Raw genomic sequence first — 20,027 nt, 5'->3', positions numbered from 1 at the left:
TTTCCTTCAACTTCCCATGGGGCCTTTTTCAAGCAAGGCCAAGCTCTTGGGGAGCATCATGCTAGCCCAATGAACCCTGCCCAGAAAGCCAACAGCAGACATGGACCTCACCTTGAGTTCTAAGAGGTTGGGGTAAAGCCTAGATAGGGCTTCTCCTATGAGATCTGCCCTGCTCTCCTCCTCTCCCTCCTCCCACCTCACGACAGCAGTGCCAAGCCCCCCAGTCCCAGAGGGTGCTGTACCCCACAGTAGGAAGGAATGTCATCTGGCCGTGCTGGGTGAGGTGCAGGTCTTTTGAATTTATATTTATACACAGTCCTATTTCTTTACGTCCGCACTGTCTCTTCCTCCTCCTCCCTCTCAGGTGACAGTATCAGAGTGCCATACAGAATTCTGTGTTCACCAGCATCTTGGGACAGTGTGGGCTTTGAGTTGATCGTGGCAGAGGGACATTTTCTGGAGCTGTTCCTGAGGACTGTCTCCATTGTGGCAGCCCTTCCTCACCCTCACCCAACTCACCGCCTCATAAAAACAAAACAAACGAAGGCACTTCCCATAGACTGGAGTCCTGCTTCCAATCATGCTATGACCTTGGCTTGATGGGTCTGGCCAGAGGGTGTTGGAGCCCAGCCCACCCACAAACCAGACAAGCCCTTAGGGAGCCGGAAAAAGAGCAGGAAGAAGTTAAAATGTTTAATTTTTTAAATTGACTTTTGTAGTTATTAAAGTTGCTTGTTTCCGCAGTGATATTGTATAAAGAACATCTTGTAAAATACTTGTCATCTTGCTTTGGCACATGTACAGTACAGTTTCTATGATACGTGTTCGCTTTACTACCCTCAAAGAGGCCAGTGGGCAGCAAGATCTGGGGTTGAGCCTCTCTGCCCTGAGGGCACCCCACCTACCTGTGGGTGCTGTTCCTCCAGGGCCCACTGCAGACCTAGTGCTCCTTCAGAGGGCTTCTCAGCAGGGTGGATGGTAACTGCTGTCACCATCTGGAGGATGGAGAGGGCCAACTCTGCCCTTCATAGCCAGTCTAGCCTTGTGTTGTATTTAGGCAAAAGTTTGTAGTCTGCGTTCCCTTTTATGACAGATTTTGATAAAAGTACAAGACAGGGTTTAATTTTCTTTTCCATCGATTTTGAATTTGGAAAATGTGAGTCCCTCAGCTTTTCTTGTTTAAAGGAAAAGCAATCCAGGTCTGGAAGCTCAGCATTCTCAGGGCTGAGGGAGAAAGCCTTGCTGTGGCTCTGGGGATGGCCCAGTACAGTGACTGAGGACAGCTTCCTCTCTGCTCCCTCCTACAGGCTTGGTTGAGGTCAGCACTAACACTCACGCTGTGATCCCTGCCACCGCTGCCTCCCTGCTTCCTACTCTAGGTGTTGGTGTTTTAGCAGAAAGCTGGTGTTCCCACTGCAGTGACATCTACCTGCATTTTAAATTGTCCTAAAGGAGAAAGGGCCACGGTAAAGGGTAGACTTGTAATAAATTGGAATTTCAAATAAACATTATGTACTTGTGTTTATAAAGAAGAGACAACTCTAATGGCTCCTTTTTCTCTGGGGGCAGTGGTGGCAGTGCCACCCTGGGAGCTGGGTATTTCAAGCATGAACAGACAGTAAACTTTACAGCACCTGCCTAGAGCCCCAGGAGAGGCTGTAGCCTGTTCCAAACACATCCCTGCTATAAAACAGGACCTAGGTACCTGAAGCCTTTGCTAGCAGGGCCTCTGTGTCCTCCTGAGTTGTGACCAGTGGTTATTCCTGAGGCATCATGCCCTTCACCACCAATCTCCGTCCCGTCTTCCTCCTGGTTTCTCCAGAAACCGACACCAGTCTTGTTTCTGTTGCACGGACAGCAAGTGCTGATGGTCCCTTACTGACTGGCAAGGGACGTGGGTGCACTGCTTGCCCATTCCACCTCAACACGGCCCCGTCTTTCCCTTTCCAGTACCCTGGCTGCCAAAGTCCTACGGGTCCTTGAGCAAACCTTTCCACTCCCAGTGCGGAGGTTTTCTCATGGAAGAGAATCTTATTACTTATCTGTGTGGTAGAAGTTGTACCACAGCACAAGTGGAGGTCAAAATGACAACTTGAGTTGTGTGTGGTGCCCCCCACCCCCGTGTGAGTTCCAGCGACTGAACTCAAGGCCTCAGTTTTAGGGGCAAGCACCTTTATCCACTGAGCTCTCTTGCCAGTCCTGCTTCCCCAAACCGGCTAGATGACAAGTAGCCACGTCACAGCCAGGGGTTCCTGGGTATTCACAAGGTTGTTTGACAAGGATCTCAGTATTGAGACAGGTGAGAAGAAAACACATGCACACACGGTCATGGAGGGACTTCCTCCTTTACAGGAAGTCAGAGGATGAACCTCATGGCCTCTCACCCCCAGTTCTACTTATAAAGTTTCTCGGCCTCCTGTCTTGTCTCTCTTTCCAGCCCAGATAGGACACAGCAGTGCCACACGAGGGTTTATTCCAGTCACAGCTTCCAGAGAAATGCCACAATAAATTACATCATTAAATAAACTCCGCTCTGTTCCCTTCTGCCCCTTCTTATCTTAGGACCCTCTGTGGACTTAACTAGGCCCACTCCCTGCATGAGAAGGAAAGACAAAGCCCTGAGCTTTACTGGGTCCCCACCCTAGTCCTCAGCCCCCAGTGTCTCACTTGTCTGACCTTGACAGCTGGACAGCTGTTAGTCAGCTGTCTCTGAAGGGGGAGGGGAGGGCAAAGAGGGAGCAACCATAACTCATAGCCCAGTCTATGTTCTAGAGGTGTGTGGGGTTCTCCAGAGAGGGGTCTGTCTTAGTCATGTGCAAGACCACCGTGGGAGCTTTGTAGTGGCAGTGGGTACCTCGGCCATAGCCCCCCGAGGTTCGGCAGGCCTTGGCCCTGGCTCGGCCAGCTGCCATCTTTCGGTAGCACAGGCTCTGCCAAGTCTGGAAAGTCTTGGAACTCCATACCCAGACTCCACTGGTGATGCCCACCACCAAGGACATGAAGATTTTGAGCATGAACACAGCCACAGTGGGCACCGAGCCCCCTGGCAGCGAGCAGTCTCTCCGGCCTCCAGGCACAGTGGCTGCAGTGCATGGTTGCTCTGTGGCCCGAAGACGCCAAAAGTCCATGTTGAGGCGTTCATAAACGTAGCAGACAATGACGCAGGTGGCAGGCACTGTGTACAGGATGGAAAAGACTCCGATTTTGACCATCAGTTTCTCCAGTTTCTCCGTGTTGGTGCCGCCCGTCTTCATAATTTTGCGGATATGGAAGAGAGCTACAAAACCGGTCAGGAGGAAACTGGTGCCCAGTACCAGGTAGCAAGAGAGGGGTACCAACACAAAGCCAGTGAGGGCTGCCGGGTCCATGCTAGCTACATAGCAGAGCCCAGTCAGTTCATCCCCAGCCACCTTGCGCAGAGTCAGGACCACGATAGTCTTGAGTGCTGGCAAGCCCCAAGCTGCCATGTGGAAGTAGCTGCCGTGGGCCTCGATGGCCTCGTGGCCCCATTTTTTGCCTGCAGCCAGGAACCAGGTGAGAGTCAAAACCACCCACCAAAGTGAGCTGGCCATCCCAAAATAATAGAGCAATAGGAAAACCAGGGTACAGCCGGTGTTTTCCAGACCCTCCTGGATCACATACAGAGCCCCGGCCTCCTGGTCGCAGGCCACACTCTGCGCACCTGCCACGGCTCTGATCAGGAAGGCCAAGGAGTAGACATTGTAGCACATGGAAAGGAAGATAATCGGGCGCTCTGGGTACTGGAATCGGTGAGGCTCCAGCAGGAAGGTGAACACGGTGAAGGCGGTGGAGAAGAAACACAGCGCGGACCACACAGCCATCCAGACCAGCGCGAAGTCCTTATCGCGCCGAGACCAGAACACCTCGACGCCTGGCCCGCAGCGCGGAGCGCACGAGCGACTCTTCTCCACGTACTGGAACTTCTCCGGGTTGTCGCAGGTGCCACCGCTGCCGGGACCAGGGGCTGAATCTCCCGGTGGCCTCGCGGGCCGGGGTGCCACAGGGAGCATGCCCAGGCCCTTGTGGGGTTCGGTGGGGCCTGCGGTAGCGTTCTCGGGTGCCTCCATGCAGAGCGCGTGCGGGTCGTTGCGCGTGGGGAGCCGGGCGCAGTCGAGTGAGTCCGGCCAGCCGAAATTGAATTGCTCCATGATGGGGGCGCAGCGTAGGCGAGCCTGCTCGCACATGGGTCGGCAGGCGGGGATGGGAGTAGAGACCTGGTCGGTGCACATTGGGGCGTAGAGCGAGCAGAGGAAGAAGCGCAGGTGGCTGTGGCAGCCGTACTGCACCAGAGGCGAGAACTCGGCCAGCTGAGCGGCCGCCTCGCCCTGCGACGTGTGGCCCAGTAGGTTGGGCATGCGGGTCAGGTTGTAGCCAATGCCCCGGCACATGGGGATCTCCATCGCTTGGCACGGTGCGGGCCCGCGGCCGCGCTCCGGATCGAAGCGGCCGATCTCCAGCGCCGCGCCGCCCGTCACCAGCAGCTGCCACAGCAGCAGCGCTCCGCGGAGCAGCGGTGGCACCGCCATCGCCCCGCGGCGCGGCCGCCCCGGCTCACACGCACCGCTCCATCCCGCGTCCCGGGATCTGCGCACCACGTCGCGGGTCCCGCGCCATCCCTCGGCCGCCCACGTGTGTCGCGGAGCGCGCGGCGCCTTCGGAGGAACAGCCGCCACCACCGCCGTCGCCGCCGCTGCTGCTGCCACCACTCCAGCCCGAGCCGGCGCGGTCTCTGCCGCCTGCAGCCGCAGCTCCGAACCCCGAGGGCGTGGTCAGCAGGAAGACACGCCCAGGGGCGGGGCAGTCCCTCTGGGCACGCCCCCGTCGCGCTTTAAAGGTGCCGCGCCTCTCTGCCACGCTGGAGGCGTGTAGGCGACTTTGTGGGGTAACTCTTCTGCTCCTTTCCATTCCTTTGCAGACTCCACAGTCCGCGGGAACACACTTTCCAGTGTATTCCCTCGCAATGTCAAGTGCGCCCTCTTCTTTCCAGGTGGGAGGGGATCATCCCAAGGTCTCCCAAGCTCTCCCTCCCTTTCTCTCCTCTCCAGACTATTTTTGTTGATCTTGTTTTTGAGACAGGGTCTCATATAACCGAGGCTGGCCTCAAACTCACCTTGAATTCCTGATCCTCTCATAAGGGCTGCCACCACATCATGAATTTTATGCTGTTCGTTCTAGCCTGTTTGTTTCCCGAACTGTTTCATGTTGTCCAGGCATTAGAGAATGCTGTTGGGCTTCTCACTCTCCTGCTTCCGCCTCACAAGGGCTGAGGTGATGGGTACCAAGTACTCCAGTGCCCGAGCCAGGCATTTCACAATGATGCTTTCAGCCTGTATTGTGGCCCTATAGAACTCAGACTTACTCCTAGGTTTCAGGCTGGCAGGTATATTGTTTCCCTGCTCAAAATTGCCTGTTACACACACACACACACACACACACACACACACACACACACACACGCACCGAGGCACGTGTTCGGAAAGGCAGATGCAGGGCTTGACCAATACCCTCCCGCTATATTTAGCGCTGGGATTCAGAAAGGAGCTGGGGCAGCGCTGACGGCCACAGTGAGAAAATGGGGCGGTCATTTCCCAGTCTCTCAGCTCCCTGAGAGCCAAGCTGCAGCTCGGCAGGGACAAAGAAAAGCATATGTGTCACTGGCATGCACCCAGCCCCTCCTCCCCTGAGAATGCTGGAGAGAAGAGGCTTTGTGAAGATTTAGCCAGCCCTGCACACCAAACTCAGCCCCCGGGGAGTCCTCAGAGGTCCTGCTGCAAGATCCTAAACATGGGGCTGAGGAGATAACTGAGGCAGGAAGTGCTTTCTGGGCAAACATGAGGTGAGTTCGGGGCCCCAGCACCCACAAAGTCAGGTGATGTGATACACACCTGTTGACCACACTCCTGGCGAGGAGACAAGAAGAACTTTGAGGGTTATGCTTCCCGCCCTTCATATTCCTCCTCCCAACCCCCACCCCATGAACTACCCTCACTTCTCCATTCTCTATGTTTTTTTTCTTAATAAACATTCCAAGACCTTTCTCCTATTCCAACCATCCCAGCAGACTTACAGTAGACACACAATCACCACCTCCTAGAAGCAGGCTTTGTTTTGGGTCCCCCCCCCCCCCCCGTGTCCTTAACCCGCCCTGTGAGCTTTTGCCTATCTTTCCCTTCCTTTTTGCTGAACACTTAACAACCACACCAGACCCGTGGGGCAGGGAGCACTTATTTCTGATCTTGAGGCTTAGCCTTGCATCCTGAGCATCAGTCCGAATGGCCGGGGCTCTCTGTGATGAAAGTTGTCCCTTTCCTCAAAGCCAGCTAGGAGGTAGAGCCTAGCCTGGGAGTCCTATTTTGTATGTCCCTGCCTCCCATTCCGGATGCAAAAGAGTTGGGGGCCCTAACTCTGGCAGCCATAGTGGGGAGGGCACTCCAGGGGCCAGTGGGATGCAAAGCCTGCCTGTCACTATGGCAACAGCCAGCTCCTGGAAAGCCAAAGGTGTATGTGTGCCTACCCCTCAGTGCAGATGCTGCTGGGGGAGAGAGGAGAAGAGGCCCCTTGGGCTGCCTGCCCACCCACCCGGCTTTGTTACCCGATCCCCCTCTTTACAAAAGAGGAACAATACCTCCGGTCTACACTGAAAGGGAGACGATGCGACGGAAGGAGGTTACCATCAATGCCCACCCCCACCGGGAGCCCCTCGAAGCTCCACCTCCCTGGAAGATGCCAGCCTTCCTAGGGGCCTTGGCTGGGGGCCGCTGTGGGAAGGGACAGCCTTCTGTCCTGAGTTCCCACCCTCTCCACACCAACCTTCCCTAGGCCTCTCTTACATTGTAACCTCCCTCCCTTCAAGGATAAACCCGTAGCCCCTCCCCCAAGTCCCACCTCACCTCCTACCAGACACCCCACTGCAGAGTTGCAGCTAACTGCTTCAGAGTCTGATTCCCCTACAAAACCTGGGGGTTTCAGGAGGAAGGCACCGGGCCATGCCAGACAAGGCTTTGGCGCCTGGCCTGGAGTGGGCGCCTATAAATGTTCATTGTGTTAAAGAACGTGTGAAAGGGAGGGACTATTAAAAATGCTTGAAGAGAGTTGGAGAGACAGCTCAGTGGGTAAAGCACTTGCTGAGTAAGGAGCCGAGTTCGAGTCTCCAGACCCGTTTGAAGTCAGGCATGTTAGAGGCTTCCACAGGGAGATGGGAGGTGGAGACAGGAGAGAGTCCCTGTAAGCCCCCAGGCTAGCTACCCTGGTTTACAGACGAATGGACACCTGAGCCTTGACTCAAACCTGGGATTGTCCACTCTACAAGCACGGACACATCCACACATACCACACGCTCTCCCCCACCCCGCCTCACCCCAGCAACACATACACACAAAAGATCGCACGCTACATACAGTGAAACTGTCTTAAAGAAATGCTAAAAGTATTTTTAAATCTATTACATGTATTTATTTGGGGGAGGGAGGTATATACCTGCCACAGGCTACAATGTGCCCGTGAGGGTCAAAGGACAACCTAGGGGTTGAGTCTCTCCACTATGTGACCTTTGGGGATAGAACTCAGGTCATCAGGCTTGGACGCAGGCACCCTTACCCAATGAACCATCTTGCCAGCCCTAAAAAGGGATCTTTCCTTTTAAAGAATTATTTTAAAATGTTAATTTTATGTGTGTGCACCTGCATAGGAAGGGGTGTGTGCACATGAGATCTGGGGACCTCAGAGGCCAGAAGAAGATGTTAGACACCCAGGAGCTGGAGTTACAGGTGGTTGTAAGGTGTTTGGCATGGGTGCTGGGAAGCAAACTTGGTCGTCTGAGAGAGAGATCCACCTGCTTCTGCCCCCTGAGTGCTGGGACACACCAGAAGAGGGCATCAGATCCCATTACAGATGGCTGTGAGTCACTATGTGGTTGCTGGGAATTGAACTCAGGACCTCTGGAAGAGCAGTCAGGGTTCCTAACCACTGAGCCACCTGGGCATGCTGTGCATGCTGGCACACACTTTTAAACTCAGCACTCAGAGGCAGAAGCAGGCGGATCAATGTATCTTGAAGCCAGCCTGGCCTATAGTGAATTCCTGAAAAGCCAGGGCTACACAGAGAAACCCCCATCTCAAAATAAAATAGAAGCCAAGCATGGTGGCAATTACTTGTAATTCCAGGATTTGGGGAAGCAGAAGAATTGTCATGAATTCAAGGACAGCCTAGGTTACACAGTTAATAAAGGGCCAAATGCAAAGCCAGGCATGGTGGCAGAAGCCTGTCATCAAACTCCTCTGGACTAGAAATCAGACGATCATATTGAGGAACATTATATACATAGCAAATCTATTTTTCTTTTAAAGTTTTGAGTTTTTGGTTGTTTGTTTTTGAGACAGGGTGTCTTAGTTTGGGTTTTATTGCTGTGAAGAGACACCATGACCAAGGTAACTCTTATAAAGGACAACATTTAATTGGGGCTGGCTCACAGAGATTCAGTCCATGATCATCCTGGTGGGAAGTATGGCAGCATGTAGGCAGAAGTGGTGCTGGAGGAACCACAGTTCTACAGCTCGATCGGCAGGCAGCAGAAGGGGACTGACTTTCAAAGGCAGCCAGGAAGGGGTTCTGGAATTCCACAATGGTTGGAGCTTGGGCACTGACTGGAACTTCAAAGCCTGCCTACAGGGTGATGCACTTCCTCCAGTGAGGCCACGCCCATCCCAACAAAGCCACACCCCTAAAAGTGCCACTCTTCACGGGCCAAACATTCAAACACAGGAGTCTATGGGAGCCAAACCTATTCAAACTACCACACGGGGTCTCACTGGTTAACCCTGGCTGTTCTGGAACTATGTAGACCCGGCTGGTCTTGAACTCAGAGATCTGCCTGCCTCTGAGTTTGTGCTGAGATTAAAGACATATGGCACCACATTTGGCTCTGTTTATGTTTTATTAGCATAGACCAATGATAAACAATGGTCTTACATAACATTTCCATACATGGATGTAACATGCTTTTGTGTGAGCGCTATAGCGCACGTGGAGAGGTCAGAGGCCAGATTGCAGGGATCAGTTTTTTCTTTTTACCATGGGGGTTTGGTGATGAAACTTTTCCACGTCTACAGCCCTCGACATTTAATCTGTCTGTCAGTCAGTCTGTCTGTCTGCATATTGGGTATACATGCCAGGGGGAAGAGTACAGAGGTCAGAGTTTATGATTCAGTTCACTTCTTCCACTATATGGGACTAGTCAGGTCGGTGGTAAATGCCTTTATCTACTGAGCCATTTTGCTGACCTAACGATATGATTTTTTAGAAAAGACCTCTTTTATTTGTTTGTTCGGAGATAGGGTCTAATTGTATAGCCCTGGGTATCCTCAAACTCACAGACCCACCTGCTAGAATTAATAATGACTTGTGCCACTAAGTGTCTTTAGTTTCTTTTCTCTTTTCTTTCTAACCCCCCTCCCCCGTTTTTGAGACAGGGTTTCTCTGAGTATTTCTGGTTGTCCTGCTACTAGCTCTACAGACCAGGCTGGCCCTGAACTCAGAGATTCACCCCACCCCCACCCCGTCTCCGCCTCCCGGGTGCTGGGATTAAAAGCATGTGACCAATAGCTTGATTTTCAACTGGAGACTTTAACTGCGTCCTTACTCCGTGCCAGGCAAAGACTCCTTTGCGCCCCCTGCAGTTCACAGCCTTTACTTTACTTGTGGATACTGAGGCGGAAGAGACAGACACAGAGAGATGGTCCAGATGCTGGGGAGAAAGCGGAGAAGTGATTCTCCCTGCCTCACTGAATCTCAATCCCAAGGGGAAGCCACGGAGAAGAGAAGGGAAGGGTGTTCAAGATGCGCAGTGTGGGTGCACAACAAATACCAGCACTTGGGAGGCTGAGGCAGGAGGATCACGAGTTTAAATCATCCTGTGCTGCTTAGGGAATTTGAGATCAGCCAGGGCTTCATGAGACCCAGTCTGAAAACACCAAAAAAAAAAAAAAAAAAAAAGAAAAGAAAAGAAAAGAAAAAAAAGAAAGAAAACAAGCAAGAAAGAAAGAAAGGAAGGAAGGAAGGAAGGAAGAAAGAAAAGAAAGGAAGAGGAAGAGAAAAGGGGAGGAGGAGGGAAAGAGGAGGGAGAGGAAGCAAGGAGAAAAGGGCAGAGGAGGGGGACAGGAAGAGAGAGGAGGGAGGGAGGGAAAGAGAAAAGCATCAGCCCTTGAGGACGCACTGATTGTAAGGAGGAGGCCAGGACTCGGGGGTCCATCCTCCTAGGGCATCAGAGAGCCAGGGAAAGCTTTTAAAGGGGCGAGCGCCTGCTAGCACCGGGACAAAGAACCAGACCCTGTTGGGGGCAGGCGGGATCCCGAGCGGGGCTGGGGGCGCTGCTGGGAAAAGGCGGGGGCGAGAACGAAGGCCAAGTGCAGCCTGGCTGGGCTGGGGGAGCCCCGACGGCCCGGGCGGGAGGCGCCCGCCGCTGCTCAAAGCGGCTTTTGTGCAGCTGAGCCCGGAGCGAGCTCCTGTTTCGTTGACGTTGGACGCTCCTGCTTATTTATCCAGTTCAGCGGCGGCCCAGGCGGGTGAAAAAAAGAAAAAGAAAAAGCCTCAGCTGCTGAGTTAGCGAGGAGGAAAGAGGCCCTGCCAACTTCCACAGCCCTTCCCAGCCCGGAGGGGCCTCAAAAAGCCTGGCGGAGAAGCCTCAAGCTGCCCGAGGTCCCAGGGATTGCCCACACTCCCTGAGGGTTGAGGGTAGTCCTCCAGACCTGTAGTCCATTAGCAAGTCTCTCCCTGCCGGACACCAACCCTCTGCGGTGGCAAATGGCCCCGGGTGGGGGTCAACCAGGTGGGAGGGGCACCCAGCCTTTGCCAAGCCTCATCTTGTCCCAGTAACATTTGCCAGGGTCTAGCTGGGCTTCGTGGCTTTATAGAGATCTCTCCACCTTGCCTGGCTAGCGGCAGGAAGTCACCCCTCGGATGAACTCTACTTCCCGAGCTCCATCTTTCCGATCTAGTCTGAGCAGTATGGCTGCCAGGGATTGAATCTAGGTTGGAAATTTGGTGACCAAATTCACCAGGTACTGGTCCGTGGGGGTGGATAGTGCCAGGTGACCATATCTCCGGAACATGGCAGGGAACCCCTGTGACCCCAGCACTCCTGGAGCTGAGACAGGGCCGGCATGATTTCAAGACTAACTACAGTTGCACGGCAACTTCCTATCTCAAAGAAGGAAGAAAAGGGGGTGGTATTGTGTGTGTCTGTGCCTTTGTGTGTATCTGTGTCTATGTGTCTTTGTGTGCTTGTGTATCTGTGTGTCTGTCTGTGTCTATGTTTGTATCTGTGTGTGTGTGTGTGTGTGTGTGTCTGCATGTCTGGGTATGTATCTACATGTATCTGTGTACGTACATGCAAGTCTGTGTCTGTTTGTGTATCTGTGTGCCTGTGTATGTATCTGCATGTATCTGTGTGTGCCTTGTGTGAGAGAGATGAATAAAGGAGCTTGCCTCCAAGCCTGAGGTCCTGAGTTCGATTCTGGTCACCCACACGGTGGAAGGAGTATACCCTGGAGGGATGTCCAATGACCTATACTCACAGGCTGAGGCATGTGTATGTCACCCCAAAGAGCTAGGTGTGGTGGCACAGGCCTTTAGTCCAAGCTCTCGGGAGGTAGAGTCAGAAGATTCTTTGTGAGTTTGAGGCCAGCCTGGTCTACATAGAGAGTTCTAGGACAGGGTTACACATTCAAAACAAACAAAAACAATGGTGGCCATTCATTGTGGGCCAGGGGGAGGACCTGGTGCCGGCAGCACGCTTGCTCAGTGAGAACGTTAAGGGGAGTGATGTCTTGGGGAGCAATGGGAAGGTTTGGCCTGGCAGTGTGAGGGCTCAGTCCCATGGTCTCGAGGTCTGTTACTGTCAAAGAAAGAATTCAGAGACAGCGGGGTAAGGAACTGGGAGGAAGTTGGTCATAAAGCGAATGTACACACTCAAATGGTGAGTGTGGGATTCTCTAGAGTCGGCGTGCGGCCGGCCTCTCAGGAGGCAGAGGCAAAGGGGGATATAGACTTCAGAGCCTGTCCCGATACAGAGGGAGTTCAAGGCCAGATGGGACAATTCAGGGAGACTCTGGGAGAACAGCTGACTTGGAGGCACATTACAGGGAAGATCCTGGAAGAAAGAGAAAAATCTGCTTCTGAGTGGTGGCCTGCCACTGTCTCTCCCTAAGAGTTAAGCCAGCTGGACTGGCAAACCTGGCCAAGGACATGCTTTCAGGAAGGCAGGTTCACACGAAGTTGTACAGAAGAGGTGGCAGGAATAATTAGCCTTCGATGAGATAATATATATTTTCTTCCCAGAATAGGAATCCCTACCCCTAACACAATGCCTCAAGTGCCTTTGTTTCTGGTGTGCCTGTTTTTTGGAAGCGCTGACCCCAGAGCCTATGTGTGCCTTTCCTGGCACTGTGGGCTTCTTTTCCCAAACACCCCTCCCTGTTGTTTGGCTTCGTGTCCACTCCTGGTTTAACTCAGACAACATGGCCTCTTCTCCCTCCCTTTCTTCTTTATTTCCTTCCTTGATGCTGCTGCGGAGATTGCAGCCCCCTGCCTTGGTGTCTCTTCTTTCAGATTTATGTGTGTGTGTTTGGCCTGTATATATATATGTATGTGTCCCATCTGTGTGCCCGATGCCTTCCAGGGCCAGAAGTTATCATGTTGGTGGTCCTGACTCACCATGTGGATATTGGGTTCCCTACAATGGTGACAAGTGTTCTTAACCATTGAACTAACTCTCCAGCCCAGGGCTGTCCTTTAAAACTCTAATAAAATTGTCCTTAAGCTTCCATTTGAGTCTGCCCTTAAATTCTTTGACTAATGATAATACGTTTGTCCTAAGAGGGGGGATGTCAATTAGCATCACTTTCTCAAAATAATAAACAAGAGGGATCAGTTTTTAATCCCAGCACTTGGGAAGCAGGAGCAGGTCCGCCACTGTGAGTTGGAGGCTAGTCTGGTCTACAGAGGGAGTCACAGGCTAGTGAGGGCTACACAATGAGACGTAATCTCAAAACAGGGGTTGGGGGCTGGTGATATAGCTCAGCGGGACAGGTTCCGTGCTTGCCTAGAACCCTCGAAGGCCTCAGAGGTCTTCTTGCTGAGAACCAGATTTCAGTTCCCAGCGCCCACACCAGGAGGCTCACATCCATCTAGGCCTCCAGCACCAGGGGCATCCAATGCCTTTGATTTCTGCCCCACTCCACATGCATAATTACAGATTTACTTATTTATTTATATGAGTACACTGTAGCTGTCTTCAGACACACCAGAAGAGGGCGTCGGATCCCATTACAGATGGTTGTGAGCCACCATGTGTTTGCTGGGATTTGAACTCAGGACCTCTGGAAGAGCAGTGAGTGAGTGCTCTTAACCCCTGAGCCATCTCTCTAGCCCTATACATACATAATTAAATAATGAAATAAATATTTTTTTAAAATCCAAGAGCTGGCATTATAGCTGTGTTTATATTAGTATGTGCGGGTATATATACATGTATATACATCAATGGCAACAGTGTTAATGATGATCATGTATTTGTTTCGTTAGGATCCTCCATCTTTAGTCCCTGAATACTGAGATGAAGGAACTGCACGGAGGATGCTTTCTCCTTAGAGGAGAGCGTTGGACCCTCTAGAACTGGAGTTACAGATAGTTGTGAACTACCACGAGGGTGCTGGGAACCAAACCCAGGTCTTCTGACTCAAGTCTGCATTTTTATTGGAGAGAAGTAAACGTAGGCTGATGTGTATTTGCAGGTTAGGGCTGGCACTAGTTAGGTCAAGGTGATACATGATTGGACAGTAGAGAGTGGGGCAGGGACAACGCTTTGGTAAGGTGGAGGAGGAGAAAGCAGGAGATTCAAGATGGAGGCAGTAGAGGAGGATGGTTTAGATCAAGAAACTAGATCGATTTATCTTGTCTAGGTGGGTGGTTTATATCTTCATTAATTGGCAGTGGATTTATTGTTTGGAGGTATTATGGATTGAGACTTTAACATATAAACCTGTTTGATAAGTTATTGATTGTTGAGTCGTGATTTTACTGGGCTGTGGAGGACAGTGTGTGAAAGCAATGGCTGAGAGGCAGCTGGAGCCTGCAGTTCCAGTTTTGTTGCCTGCACTCGAGGCCCGTGGAAGGAGGTGTGTAGGTACCAGGCTTGGTAACTAACTGCCTAGAGGACTGTGTGTGACCGAGTGCCCAGTTCCACACTGGAGTGGCTCCCGAGGAGTGAGGGCTCCTGTGGAGTGAGACTGGGGAACCGGTAGCAACAGAACTTTTTAAATAGTTACTGCAACAGGTAAAGATGACATTATCAGAGCTGGGTGGTGACTGTGTATGTTTTTTAATCCCAGCACTCAGGAGGCATCTGCAGACTGATCTCTGGGTCTGAGGCCAGCCTGGTCTACAAAGTGAGTTTCAAGATAGTCAGGGCTACACAGAGAAACCCTGTCCTGTAAAAAAAAAAAATTAGAAATAAAATTAAAAATCAAGATGATGGGGGTGGAGAGATGGCTCAGTGGTTAAGAGCATTGGCTGCTCTTCCAGAAGACCTGGGTTCAATTCCCAGGGCCCACGGGCAGGTCCTGTCTGTAATTCCAATTCCAGGGGGACCAACACCCTCACACAGACATACATGTAGGCCAAACAACAAAGGTATATACAAATAAATAAATAATAAAATAAAAAAATTTTTAAAAAGGAAAAGAAAATCAAGACGACAGGATGAGAGCCATATTTATGTCTGAGGACTAACTGAGTTGATGGCAAGTTTGCCTGACTTAATGAAGGCCTGGGTTCTGTCTTCAGTACTGCCAGCACTCGGGGAGCCGGTGGAGGCAGGGGATCAGAATTTCATTGTCATCTTTGACCTCGTATCAAGCTGGAGGACAGCCTGGGCTACAAGAGACTTAGAAAAAAGAAAGAAAAAAAAAAAAAAAAAAAAGAGCTTGCTTTCAGCAAGGCACAACCGTGCATGGCAAGTGGGGGCAGGAGTCAAAGACGCGGACTGTGATCTATAACGCACAGAAGACCTGAACCGCACGCATGCCCAAAGACTCGAAGGAAGGAATGCATGTATAAGCATAATAATACGAAAATGCATGAATGAATGCATGAAGGAACGAGCGTAAGTGAAGGAATGAATTATACGAACAGATGAGTGAATGCGTGGGTGAATGGATGGATCGGTCACAGGCACCGTCCTGTCAGGAAACAATAATCTATGGTTGGGGGTAGTCAGTATTCTCCAAGCCTCTCCACAAAGACCACAGCACTGTCCAGCCTCCAGCCTCTGAGTGGACAGAAAGGAAGGATTTCCAGAGATTGGTGAGCCACAGGCGAGATGTTAGGTAGGACTGAACCCAGGCTAAGCATGGAAGCGTCCAGTTAGCTGACCCCGAGGCTTCCCTCTATTGTGGGCTCATAGGTCAGTGCTATGGTACCTTAACCGTGGCTGGGAATCTTCCTGGTCCCTGAATCCTTTCCTGCCCCTCCCTCAGCCTCAGTCCATCCCAAGCCTATCATGCACAGCAGCCCTCCGTCCCTCCCCACACAGAAGCCCTTTCACAGGGCTGGCAGCTCTGGTCCACACCTCCTTCCTGCCTGGGCCCCCATGCTGCCTCCTGTCCCCAGGCTCCTGTGGCTGGCCCAGGGTGGGGAACTCGGGCAGGGAACACAATGTGGCTCCTTGTTCCCCAGCTCAGCCTGCTGGAATTGGCCCATTTCCTGCCTGGGCCTTGGGGCCTTTTCCAAGGTAAATAAACAAATACAGAGAAGTTGGGGCCTGGGGTGGGGATAGGGGTGTTGGGGTTTTCCTACCTCTGGCACCCCACAGGCTGGGCCCTTGCTCTCTGAGGTTCTTTGACTTCTGGGACGACAAGCTCCTCTTGAAGATTTGGGTGTTCTGCCCTGGGTACCCAATCCTGCCCCTCCTCCAGTGCTGTCCCCAGAGAGGAAGCCTGGGCCTGGGCAGGGGGCAAAACCAACTGGCATGCTTTCCGGAAAAGGGATCTGGGGTGCATGGTGAGCCCTGTGTTGCTGCGCCCGGTTGGCATTGATTTCAGGAAGGAAATGGCAGCCATCCAGCTCTGGATATGGGTTCCTCCCATGGGGCGCTTCCGGGAGAGCCTCGACACCTGGTCCCCAGCTCTGACGTGGATCAGTTGCTTGCTGTCCTCTGGCTTCGGTTTCCATGGCTTCAAAATGGGGGCATTTCCTCTTTCAGAGTGGCTGGTCGGTTACAGAATGCAGGCACTCAGCTGTCTCCATGGGTGTGGGAGACCCTACAGCTGCGCGCGAGGAACGCCCAAGTGGGACTAAATTTTCTTGTGAAGAAAATGAGAAGAGGAACCTGAATGGTGGCAGGCGCCTGTCGCACAGTATTTCAGAGGCTGAGGAAGGAGGACGGGCCAGCCTGGTCTACACAGAACCCCCCACCCCAAAAAAAAAGGAAAAAATGAAAAGAAAAAGGGAAAAAAGACGAGAGAGAGCGGGGGTGGAGTTTACACGGAAGCGTTCTTACCTAACACACACAAAGCCCTAGGTTTGAACCCATCACTGCATAAACTGGACAAGATGGAACACACCTACAAGCCTGGCACTTGGAGATGGAGGCAGGGGGATTGAGCTTTCAAGGTTATTCTTGTCTAATTGGAGATTTAAGGCTAGCCTGGACCACACAGGCTGCGTGTTAAATAAAACAACGGTGACAACTATGATAGTCAGGAAGGAGCGCAGAAGAGAAGTCCACCAGCTCCTCCAGTCTCCGGTGTCAGGCTCTGCACCCTCACCTCGCTTCTGCCCGAGTCTTCTCTGTCCTCCTCCTCCGGGTTCCAGCTGGGCGTGCTACGGCCCCGTAAGTGTAAGAAGAACACGGGGAGACAAAACACCTTCACACATGTCCCCCCACCCGTATGTCTCTCTGTCTCTGTCTTTCTCTCTCTCTCTCTCTCTTCCCCCTCTCTCTGTATGTCTCTCTGTCTCGCTGTTTCTGTCTCTATCTGTCTTTGTCTCTCTCTCTATGCCCCCCCCATATGTTTCTCTGTCTTGCTGGTTCTGTCTATCTGTCTCTGTCTCTCTGACCACCAACACGTTTCTCTCATGGAGAAGACACATTCATCACCTATCCATGGCTTGTCTGTCCATCATCCACCCACCTGTTGGAGACATTTTAGTCCCAATTAGGCCTTTGCCCATTTAGTTTTCGTGTAAAAGATACACAACTTTTATTATTTACAATAAGCCTTAAACTGCACAAAGCTGGGCAGATCTCTATCCTCTGTGCTATTAAAATCTATTTTTTTTTATTGATAACCCTGAACTATTACTATGTTTTGTCTGAGCTGCTTTTAACTCTAATTGGCCAGCCCTCAGCTGAGTCTTAAATCATGGCGACCATGTTTTTCTTACCTTCTTTCCCTTTCCTGTGGTTGTCTGTTGTGGTAATAAGGGAATACAATGTCTTTCCTGGTGGGTGTGCATGCACTTCTCGATGTTGCCCGGATTTTGGATTCCCAAAAGAAACACACACATATACAACCTTATATTTTAAATACCTTACACAGCTCAGTGGCTGGGCCACTCCCTAACTCTATGTGGCTGACACACACTCCCCTCTGCTATTCCTGAGTTAAGATTTACTAAATCTACATTTTTATCTTTGCTATCACAGACCCTGCTGGGCAGCCCTCCTGTGGCCACTTTTCCTCTGTACCTACATGTTGGTCACTTGACCCTCCTGCACCTTTCTGGTGTGGTCCAGTCTCCTATGCCCTCATTATGGTGGAATCCTCCTCTCCCGTTTCTCCCTCCTCCTCTCCTCCTCTTCCTCAGTCCCTTCCTGGGAATCCTAAAAGTCCCGCCTGTCTCCCTGCCCAGCCATTGGCCATTGATAACTTTATTGACCAGTCAAAAACCAACTGGGGATAGGCTTTCTTTATTCCTCATGCAGGACACACACTGCAAACAGACTTTTGGGTAACATAATTAGCATAAGAACATAATCTGGCTACAGTTCTCCTCTGACCCCAGCCAGGGAATCCTAAACTCCATCTATGTCTCTTCTGCTCAGTTATTGGCTGTTGGCATCTTTATTCACCAATCAGAAATAACTTACGGGCAAGATCACATAGCATTACTTGGGTCTATGTGCACACTCGCTAGTCTCTGGGCAACCAGGTCTGGGGGGCCTGCACTTAGTATTACGATACTCAGCAATACCATTGCTCATCCATTCCATCATCGTCCATAGACCATCATCCATTCCATCATCCTCCACAGACCGTCATCCATTCCATCATCCTCCACAGACCATCATCCATTCCATCATCGTCCATAGACTGTCATCCATTCCATCATCGTCCATAGACCATCATCCATTCCATCATCCTCCATAGACCGTCATCCATTCCATCATCCTCCACGGACCGTCATCCATTCCATCATCCTCCACGGACCGTCATCCATTCCATCATCCCCCACAGACTGTCATCCATTCCCATTGCTCACCAGTGCCCATCTACCACCTGCCATCTGCTCCATCTTCTCTGTGGCCACCTAACACACTCATAAAGAGACACCTGCTCCAATGCTTAGCATCCACCCTTGTCCCGCCAATGCTCCCCAATTTTGCTTCATTTATTCTCTCTGCCGGTGTTTGCTAGGTGCTTCCTTGGTCCTGAACTCTGTTCACAGAAGCAGTCTGTGTCCTCAATGGGGAGGTCTTACTGGGTATATATGGCAAAGGGAGGCTTGAGGGAGTATAAAGTTCTACATTCTCGGAGAAGTTATGTTTGGCTTGATTGGTGCTGGGAATGTCTCAGCTTGCTTTCTATTACTGGGACAAAGACAATGCCCCAAAAGCAGTTTGGGAAGGAAAAGGTTTATTTGGCTGACAGTTTATAGTTCATCATCAGAGGAAGCCCAAGCAGGAACCTGGGGGAAGGAACCATAGAGGATCAGTGCTTCCAGGATTGATTATTGATTGTTCTCCACAGGTTGTTTGCTCAGCCTGACCCCTCCCCAACCCTTTCTCTTTCTTTCTTTCTTTTTTTTTAATGTATTTATTATTATGTTTATTTGAGCACACTGTAGTTGTCTTTAGACAGACCAGAAGAGACCATCAGATCTCATTACAGATGGTTGTGAGCCACCATGTGGTTGCTGGGATTTGAACTCACGACCTCTGTAAGAGCAGTTAGTGCTCTTAACTACTGAGCCATCTCTCCAGCCCACCCTTTCTCTTTCAATACAGTTTCTCTGTGTAGATCTGGCTGTCCTGGAACTCACTCTATAGACCAGGCTGGCCTCAAACTCAGAGATCCTCCTGCCTCCCTAGTGCTGGGATCAAAGGCATACATCACCACTGCCTTGTTTAGCTAGCTTTCATAGAGCAATCAGGACCGCCTGCCCAGGGGTGGCACTACTCACATTGGGCCAGACCTCCTATAGCAACAATCAAGAGCAAGCGGGTTAGCCCACTGAGCAATCTCACCAGCCCCAAGGATCAAAGAAACAAAGAGAAACAGGTCTTTCCTGAGCTCCCAAACCTGGCAAAATGGAACTGGTACAGGGTGAATGACCGTATCTGAGGACGGACTGAAGGACGCAACAGGAATGGGGTAAGGCCCATTTGAGGACTGAACACCCCTTGAAACGGTTCTGAGAGGGGGCGTGTCCTATGGGGACATTTTGGATTAGAGACAAAGCTGGCTCAGTCAGCCTCTCACCCTGACCTCCTGCCTGGCTCCGGGCTCCATTCTATTGTCCTGACCCATCCTCCATCCTAATCCAAAGCCTGTTTCTTCCTCTCTGCTCCCTTCCCCGCACCCTTCCCCGACACCCCTCTCTGCATAAACTGGGTTTCCTGGCCTTGCCTGATACACTCACTTATACTAAACCTGAGGGACAGAGGCGAGCATTTGAGGTGGGAACCAGGCCATACAGGACAGGGCCTGGGCTTTCTCTTCAAATGAATG

General features: G+C 51.5%; 1 protein-coding gene across 1 annotated transcript; it reads right to left on the bottom strand.

The window, feature by feature from the left end:
* Window positions 1-2,759: 2,759 nt before the first annotated feature.
* FZD9 (frizzled class receptor 9) lies at window positions 2,760-4,893 on the bottom strand. Its single transcript, XM_080941160.1, has one exon. It carries the CDS (start codon window positions 4,545-4,547, stop codon window positions 2,769-2,771), a length of 1,779 nt encoding a protein of 592 aa, XP_080797286.1. The 5' UTR covers window positions 4,548-4,893; the 3' UTR covers window positions 2,760-2,768.
* Between the last annotated feature and the right edge of the window lie 15,134 nt (window positions 4,894-20,027).

Source organism: Micromys minutus (assembly GCF_963924665.1).
Source record: "Micromys minutus genome assembly, chromosome: 29".
Taxonomy (NCBI): Eukaryota; Metazoa; Chordata; class Mammalia; order Rodentia; family Muridae; genus Micromys; species Micromys minutus.
Note: the sequence above shows the minus strand (reverse complement) of the source record. Positions and strands in the feature narration are given on the sequence as shown.